At 25.1% G+C, this 10,137-nt stretch overlaps 1 protein-coding gene across 1 annotated transcript; it reads right to left on the minus strand.

The window, feature by feature from the left end:
- Window positions 1–3,127: 3,127 nt before the first annotated feature.
- LOC124942555 (proline-rich protein 27-like) lies at window positions 3,128–4,103 on the minus strand. Its single transcript, XM_047483081.1, has 2 exons — window positions 3,949–4,103; window positions 3,128–3,774 (listed from the first exon to the last, which is right to left on the minus strand). Exons 1-2 carry the CDS (start codon window positions 3,961–3,963, stop codon window positions 3,292–3,294), a joined length of 498 nt encoding a protein of 165 aa, XP_047339037.1. The 5' UTR covers window positions 3,964–4,103; the 3' UTR covers window positions 3,128–3,291.
- Window positions 4,104–10,137: the final 6,034 nt, after the last annotated feature.

A 10,137-nucleotide genomic window follows, 5' to 3' on the forward strand; every position in this document is an offset into this window, starting at 1 on the left:
GCATAAATCTAGATATATAATATAAACTTAAGAAATCTAAATCTCATAATAAACAAAACAAAAAAAACCAAATGAAAGAAATTACCTGAACGAAAGAGGAGAAGAACCGGCTTGGAGGAGGCAGGCGGCTGCGGCGCGGAAGAGAGAGAAAGGAGAGATGAGTGGAATGAAAAAGAGAAGGGTTAGGGTTTGTATTTATAGAGGTTGATGCCGAAGGTTTTCATATAACTTTCGGTTTTCAATTGAGCAAAACCGAAAGTTTATTAAAGAACCTTCGGAAATAACCATTACCAAAATTTAGAATTTTTTTTAATTGAGCAAAACCGAAGGTTCTTTGTAAAACTCTCGGAAATGAAATTTTCAAAAAAGGCAAAACCGAAGGTTCTTTGAATTACCTTCGCAATTAAAAAACCAAGGGATTTCAAAACCGAAGGTTTTTACAAAAACCTTCGCAATTAATCCACACCCAACACTTAGAATTTTTTTGGGTTTTTTTGGAAGGTAAAAACCGAAAGTTCTTGGTAGAACTTTCGGTAATAATTAATAAACCCGAAGGTTTTAAACACCACTCGGAATCTATTTTTAATCCCGAAGGATTTATCCCTCTCGGGAGTATTTAGGAGAGTTTTACAAAACCTTTGGGAAAAACCGTCGGTAAAGGTCCGTTTTTTACTAGTGATTAATTCTTTATTGATCTTTTAAAAAACATAGTTTTATCGCCTTAAAAAATATTTAACTAATTTTTATTTTCATCTAAATCAATATTCGGACTATATTTTTTTTAAAAAAAATCAAATGAGTCCAAGACTTAGGTCTTGTTCATTTCAGGTTATTAAATAACCTGGAGAAAGAAAACAATGATTATGAGTGATGATTTTAAGAAATGATGATATTTTTTTTTGATAAAAAGACTAAAAAATATTTATATATAAATAAAATAAATAATAATAATTTAAAATAAATAATATTTTAATTAATAAATTGATTGATTTGATAGATAAAAAAAGGAGTGATGTGATAATTAATTTTGTTGAATTATTTGAAAAAACCAAATACGAACCAGACCTTAGGTGTAGTCAACCAATCAATCGAGGTACCTATGAATACAAAAGGATCTACAGGAAGACATGAACCTATTATAGCCAATCGCTCCTTTTTCTATTCCATATCTAATAATGAAACTTTGAAATTAATTAAAATAAACTAGACTTTAATTAAATTTAAAGGAGGGTTATTTTAACTTTATATATATCATTTAAAATTTGTTACTTTTTACCTAAATTAGTAATGGATGACACATAAGGAGGCTTCAAATCACACGTATACGTCAAGGAACACTACAATGGATAGCTATAGCTTATATATAAATACTATCAATTAGGTCTTTTTCCTTTATTATTCATAGCAACAATAATGCCAACACACTTATTAATATTGCATTCTAATGGGAACCCACCATTTTAATTATTTGGTAGCACGTCGATAATCTCTAATTTAACATTGTTTACTTCGATTATTCTAGGAGTAATGTTCGTCGCTAAACACTGTGTCTATCACAAATATAAATAATTTGTTAGGTCCATATTGTGTAGAGATGTCAACGGGTACTTTACTTGTAGTGAAATATTAATTCATGAACCTAACAGATAGATTTGTATCTTCAACTCCGATTCGTCAGGACGGGTACCTATTACCCGATTAAATATATATGAGGGTAAATGTTAAAAAATAAGAAATATAACTTTATTAAATCATAAATGACTTTAAAATTAATAATATAAAAATAAAAATATATAGAAACATTATTTAGTACATTTTTATGTTGTAGATGTTAAAAAATATGTTACACCTTTGTTGTTAGTAGAATTAAAAAGAAATTAGAGAAAATAAATGTTGAAAAATAAGTTAAGAGTAGTGTTGAAGATGGGAGCGAGAAGAAATAAATAACATTTTGGTAATAAAAAATTTGAAAATATTGAAGAGTCATTATAGAAAAATATTTTAAAAAAATGTTTAGGTGAAGTGTGAGTAAGACTCTAAAAGTATATATATATATTGATTATGATGTGAAATATAAAAAGTCACCTTAAAATTAATAAAAATATTCTTTTTTAATATTAATATAGTCAGATTTAAATTTTGCATCTTTCTCGTCTCAACTTCAATTTAAAATATCTGACCTTAACTATTAGGTACTCACAAATATCGAGAATTTAAAAAAGTTGATGAACACAAATTTGAAGTCAATACTAAATCATGTAAAACAATAATTCAATTATGATAGAACAATTTGCGATAATCTTACCTAAAAATTCAAAAATGTCTTAATTTAAAGTAAGATAATCTATATTACATAAATGAGTAACTAATTCATCAAAGTTTTAGTTCCATCTATGTTTATATAGAAATATATACTCATCTTTGCAAATGTTTAGTACTATTTGTTATTATTCTTACTTGGCTATGTTTTTTATAATTTTTCATATTAATTGGCGACATTTACAAATCAGCGTATTTATCTTCTGATTTTAGCCATTCGTGACGCTTTTGCATTTTAGGCTTAGTTTTTAATATTTGGCAACATTTTAATATCTAGTTTACAATTATTTTAAAATCCAGTGGCTAAAATGCAAGTTTATAAACAATACTATTCATTAATGTAACATTAAAAAAATATCTAGTATAGAATGAAAATAAGGTTGTTTAAAACGAAACGACTCTCTTTTGTAGTTATCTATTTTGATGAATAAATTTATTTCTTCATAAGTTCTTAAAAGCCCAAAGAAGAAAGAAGAAATCATGTCATACCAAAATAAATCATAAACAAACATGGAAATTAGATTCTGCTCTATTTGGAATAACTTTATTTTGAATCTGAATCTAATTAATACAAAAACTATTAATACTTTTTTCTCACTATAAACATCATGACAATGGATGATTATGTTAGCTATTATACTAAATTACTAATAAACTCATATATCATCATTTAAATTATTTTAAAATTGTAAATTGCAACCAAAACATATAATACATAATATTTTCACACATCAAGCATAACTAACAAAAGTATAGGCCACTTGGCTGCCAACATCTGGACCAATTTTAATTGAAATAATAAATACCATACCACAATATTATTAATATTATATTAAAATAGTGAAACAAAGAAATTAAAAATAAAATAAAAACACTAGAAAAAAGCCATAGAATGCCAGCCAACCCTCAAAAAGCAACTCATAATTCACCCATTCATCTTTTTTTTATACTTCAATGAATGCCCATATTGATTTACTCTTCAACCGGAGCCTCTTCCACCACCGCCGCAGTCGCCGCTTCCTCCACCGCCTCTACCGGAACCGCCTTTTCCTCAGCCACCTCGGCAGCTGGCTCCTCAACCTCGGCAACTGGCTCCTCAGCCTCGACAACTGGCTCCTCAGCCTCTACGGGTACTGCCTTTTCCTCGGCCACAGGCTCCTCAGCCTCGACAGGGACAGCCTTTTCTTCGACAGCCGGTTCCTCAACAACGGCTGCTGGTTCCTCGGAAACAGGCTCTTCCACTGTTGGTTCTTCAGCAACAGGTTCCTCTGCCTCGGCTTCAACAACTACAGCTGGTTCCTCGGAAACCGGGGACTCTGCTTCCGGTTCTTCAGCAACAGGAGCCTCTGTCTCTGCCACGGTTTCTTCTGTAGCCACGGCCTCAACGGTTTCCTCTACCGGGGTTGCAACTTCCTCGGTCTTGATCACTTCCTCAATTGGGGCAGCGGGTGAAACCTAGATCAATCGATACATATATATTAAAAATGATAAGAATAGTTTTAAAAACAATAAAAACACTTTCTATATATAAAATTCAAAAGGTGACAGATTTATTTGATTTTCATACAAGAAAGTTTGATAATAAAATGATTTTTCCTATGATCAGATCAGATAGATCATGAAAAATACCTCAACAGATGCCATTTGAGAATTGGTGAAATTGAGTGCTTGAAATTAAAGGTATTATAAGAGAGAATAAGCAAAGAAGAAGACTGGCAATGAGAAGTGACACAATATGAGAGAGCTATTTATAGTGTAAATAAAAGAGTAACACTAATTTAATATTAATATTTGTAATAGAAAGAGGGAGAAAGTTGTCATCTCACATCTCTGATTTAAAGAAGAACAATAACTTGAATGTCTGGTTGTAAATGTTGTTACTTTTTATTTTATTTTATTAAAATTGATCGATGCCATCTCAAATTTGATTTGCAATTCCTACCCTTGTTTGGAAATTCTGTTTTTTCTTTTATGATTTTGCATAAATGAAAATTAATTGTAGTAACATCACACTTTAATCTATCAATTTCTATAATAATATAACCCTAAACATAATTTGAATCCCTTTAATTAGTTCAAAATTAATTGATTGTTGTTAAATTATATAATTCGAATTTATTTTTATTCAAAAGTAGCTAAAATTCTTATAGTGGTTTTAAAAGATTAAAAATTAGAATATTTTAAATTGAAACAGGAGTAATAATGTTTGAATGTGAATATCATTTCATTTATAAAATAAATAAAAATAAAATTTATTTTTAGTTATAATTTGATAAGATCTAGCAAATTATACTCATTTTGGAGATATTTTCTATTATTTGTATCTCTATATGCAAATTGATTATAGTATTTTTTATTTTTTTTTTTGTATTTGTTGTAGCAAATTGCAATCTTATGCAGATTTGATGCATCTTCCAATTTTTTTATTAATTTTTTTTTTTTTTTTTTGTAAACAACACTCACAATCTCTAAAATATTTCTAGATTTGTTCATCCAAGAAACATTACATTTTTGCACATAGTTCAAAGATTATAAATCTCTACTCTTTATAATTTTATATTTACTCTTAGAGCTTGTTTGTTGTTATAAGGTTATTTGATATTTTAATTGGGTTTTAAAAATAATTATTTGATAAAAAAAATAAGTTATTTGAGTTTTTTACTCCTTGAATTTTATATTTAAAAATTAAATTTTATAATAAAGTAAAAATATTTTATTATTTTTATTGATAAATTAAGTAACTAGATAGTAAACAATGCTAACATGTAATAGTTAAAATTTTAATAAAACAAACTAAAAAAATCAACATCAAATTAGATATTTTCTATTATTTTTTAATTTTTATAAACAAATTCAATTATTAAATTTTATTTAATTTATTAATTAAAATATTTTTATTTTTTTACAAAACATAAATTTAAAAAATATATATTATATCAATTTAATCAATTAAAAATTCAAATAATTTATATTTTCATCTACTAAAATTATTTTTATAAATATTTAATAAAAATCTTAAATAAAACATAAATAAGGTATTCAAGTACAATTTGAGTCGTAACAATAATTTGTAAATTTACTTATTAATTAAATATGCTTATAAATAAAAAAAAATTAATTAGCGTGGGGCAGAAAAGAAAGAGATACACATGGTGGAGGACAAACATGTCATTTTCATTATCCACCATCATCACTATTTATATTAAATTAATTAGATTAGTACTAAAATTCAAATATATTAAATAGCGTCTAAATTCAGAATCGTCCTATTTAAGTTATATATAATATATTTTTTTTATAATCTCGAAAATAAATTAATTAAATAATTTTTAAAAAAAAAAGTGAAAATAGAAAAAAAAGAAAAGCGACAAAGAGATGAAAAGGGGCGGTGCTTGAAGTGGGACCCAATAAGCACCCGCCGCGATCATTGCCGTCGATGAACCCCACTAAAGATCATGATTGCTGACGTGTCATGATCTTGAATAAGGGACACCTTTAATAATGGGTCCCACTCGGCCTACCTGTATATTCCTTTTCCATGTACTACCACTCGTGAATCTGGTCCCACACTTGCTGGCTGCCACGCCGGATTACAGTCACTTTTTATATCTTATTTTATATTTTTTTATTTTTTTTAATAAAAAATTGGGTTATGTCTCTCGGGACTAATCTCGATTTCGAGGGTTAAACATATAGTCTGTAAACCTACCTAAAGAGTAGAACTTGACAAACGTCAAGCTCGAACTCTCGGGATCTTTAAAAAGAATGGAATATCCACATTTTCAAATTAATTATATATATTTTTTAATTAATTAATTAAATTAATATATATTTTTTTAGTGCAGTTGATCGTATTTTCATTTGTTTAAATAATCTATTAAGTTGGATACATGTTTTTTATTTGATTTGATCAATACAACAACTGAAATATTGTTTTATTAATTTAAATTTTATAACCCAAGTTGGATTTAGGTTAATACATGTAGACAACTTGTTCTAATGCAATATAGATTAGATCGTGGTTTGAATTGTTTTTTTATTAATTCAAAAATATTATCTAGATTCTTACTTAAACTTGTGTTACCAAATACCCAATCTTTTTATTATGTGGAAATTAATTTTTATATCAGTTTCAAACAAGTTCAAGTTTTTAGTGAAATTTTGAAAATAAGTGATTTATGAAAAATAAATAATTTTGATATAAAAAAAATATTTATAAAATAGTCTCCTAAGTCATATATTTATTGAGATTATATAAATTTAAGAGATTCGATACTTAGTTTATAGTAAATTGTGTGTTTTCAATTTAATTCATTATTTTTTTATAATTCTAAACAAATATAAAATTTACGTTCATCTATTCGTTTTATACATAGTTTTTCATTTATTTTTGTAAGCACTTAAATATTTTTCAAACTCACCGCAACTTTAATTCATACATCCTTGCATATAACTATATATATATATATATATAATTGAACTCTAATTTATTTTTAGTAGATAAAATGATAAAAAAAAACAAATTAGAGTATTTTTAGATAGAATTGAATATAAAATATTTAAATTTTAGTTAAATTTTTTAACATTCTATTAATTTGTTAACGACTTTATTTAAATAACTATAATATTCAGTTAATAATATGAATAAGTTCTACTACATTAATCAAAGATAATTTGAACTTGGTGCCTAATTTTTTGAAGGACTTTTTATGCTTTAACTTAGTTTAAAAACACAAAATAAGTTATTATGCTATTGTGAATTGGTTTAGAAAATTAAAATTTTGGATATTTTTTATTAAAGATTAAAAATTGTATTAATAAAAATATTTAAGATTGGATTTTAATATTATCTATAATAATTATTAATCTAGTTTTTATAATAAGTATCTAAAACTAAAATATTATATGTAGAATCTCAAACAACAGGAGTAAAACTAGTTTTTATTTATTTATGATAAACTTGGATAATGTTGAAAGTTTTATATAAACAATCATAATAATCCAAACAAAAGAGGTGGCTAAGAAAGATATAATAAAATATTCAGAAATCTAACAATAATTCAAACTGACGTTTTGATTGTGTTTTTTTTTTATTATAATCTAAACGCCTCCTAGTTTGAATTCAAGATGACATAAAAATAATTATTTGAAGTTTTTTGACCAAAAACTTTAATTAATTTTCTCCTAATTTGTAATTAAAAATTCTTATTTAAAAACATATTTTAAGGGTGAATTTATACTAATAACCCACTAAATTTAAGTACATCTATGAAAAATTATATTTCAAATAAAATAATATCAATCAATTCTTTCAATAAAACAATTTAATTATGAACTAACATATTAAAATTAAGAATTCGGTTTTGGTTATCACAAATGTTTATTACTATTTTTTTCTATAATTTGAATATTTTTCGAGTTCTAATCTTCGCGATTATGTTGAATAAGAATAGAATTATTTTCAAAAATAAAATATTTCTTATTTTTTACTCTTTACATTATTGATTTGGTTGTGATTGAGTTATTATGTATTTTTCTCATTAATTATATAAATTATTGATTAAATATATATATATATATATAATTTTTAAATAACTCATTTTTTGATAATACAAAATTTAATAAAATAATTTGAATAATAGTTGATTTGAGAAGGATTTGAATATATTTTTTTTATATTTTAACCTCTTATTAAAAAAATGGGCAATGAATGATATTAAAAATGACCCATATTTCACATGATCTTTCATTCAACTTAAACATTATAAAAAGTTTAGTTTGAATATTATCATTTAAATATACATATTGAAAATTTGAAATGACATAATTAATAAAAAAAATTATATACATTTTATTGGTCAAAGTAAAATGTAACCCCCAAAATATATTTTTAAATGGGCCATGTATGTTTGCAGATCTCGATGAGTTTTGTGCCTTATTTTATTTGTTTATAAGATAAAGGAATCAATTAGTCCTCCATTTCTTTTAGCTTAGAAAGTTTTCCATTAAACTTTTGTGTAAAGACAAATCTGTCCTCAAACTATTAAATGTGTCAATATTTCCCATGAAATTTATCTATACTTTTGCTTTACAATAATATAATAACATTTTATTATTATTATATAAAATCCTAGTATATATAATATTTAAAAACTACTGAAAACAAGCATAAAAAACAAACAAGTCCTTATAATGAAACTAATCCTATTGAGTAAAGTTTGAGTCTTTTGGGTCCATACTAAGAGCCTGTTTGATCTTGGGTTTTTTTAGATTTTATTAAAAAAAACTTTATTGATAAAAAAAAATAAGTTATTTGGGTTTTTAATTGGTTTAATTATTAAAATATCATTTTTTATTTAAAATTTAATAAAAATAAAAAAATACTTTAGTTGATGAAATAATTTAATAATTAATATGATATAATAAAAAAAAGATACAAACAAAATTACAAATAAATCAAAAGTGGCTTAAGAATGGTTACTAAGCAAAGTTTAAAAAGTGGCTTCCAAAGGGTTAAACTATTATTTAAAAACATTAATATAACATTCTCAATTAAATTATAAGTTTAATTTGAAATATTTTTAATGAAAATTAAATTAATACTCTTTTTATTTGAGTTGCTTATTTTTTTGATTTTATTTAAAATTAAATATATATATATATATATATATATATATGAATTTAGATAATCAACCATTTATATGGACATTTTTTATAACAATTATATTTTAAGATTGTGCTTGTATTTTAATTATATTTTCAATTTATTTTGAGATAAATAAATTTCCTTTTTATTTAGAATAGAAGTATGGTTGGAAGAAATCACAAACCTATGGAAGATCATAAAGATCATTCCAATCATACAATATTATATATATTAAATTAAATAACACATTGACCCTTATACTTACAATCAATTTACAGTTAGACCCATTAAGTCTTGCATTGTTGCAAATTCAATCTCATACTTTAATGTTATTATATAATTTTTTTGACAGATCATCATAATAATCAATATATTAATAATTAGATATAGATTTGACAAGACCGGGGTACATGGGACACATGTGTTTTTTCTGGCCCACAAAGTCATCCTTCCATCCCAAAGCATGTTTGCTCAAACTTTTTTTATATCTTAAGTCTTGTTTGGAAACTTGCATTTGTTGTTTTTCATAAAACAAATAGTTGTAACATTTGATTTTAGACTAAAATACCCTTGTCCTCTATTTGAGGGTAAAACCGTCATTACCATCCATGTCAAAAGCCTAACATTATGGATTATGTCTACAAGTATAGACGAGAGAGTAGTGATTGATAGGTAAAATAGACGTGATGATATGAACTTCAATGTTTGTAATCCGTAAAATTCGTGGAGGAAAGTGAAGTTGTGACCTTAATGTACAAGTTATCATTCAGATCTCACTAAATTTTACAAATGTGTATTATTTGTCTATTGATTTTTCATTGTTTTAGTCCACACGTTATCGATAACAATGAAATTTCATATCTTACTTACCATTTAGGCCAATTTTTACTAAGACTAAAGGGTCATACCTACAAAAATTGTGATATCTTTAGAATGATTTCATAAAAACCATAAAATGAACATGGTTTCATAAAAAGTATTCATAGTAGGGGACAAAATAAATGAAAAGATTTTGAAAGTTCTGAGTATCCTATGTTTCAGCCATTTAATATGGTTTTGTTAAGAAGTCTAATAACTTGGTGAAAGTTGAAGTCAAAAAAGAAAGAAACATGTCGATCAAAAAAATAAAGTTTGCCCAAATCAAACAAGTTCTTGAATTGATTATGTCGAAA

Source organism: Impatiens glandulifera, chromosome 6, assembly GCF_907164915.1.
Source record: "Impatiens glandulifera chromosome 6, dImpGla2.1, whole genome shotgun sequence".
Lineage (NCBI taxonomy): Eukaryota > Viridiplantae > Streptophyta > Magnoliopsida > Ericales > Balsaminaceae > Impatiens > Impatiens glandulifera.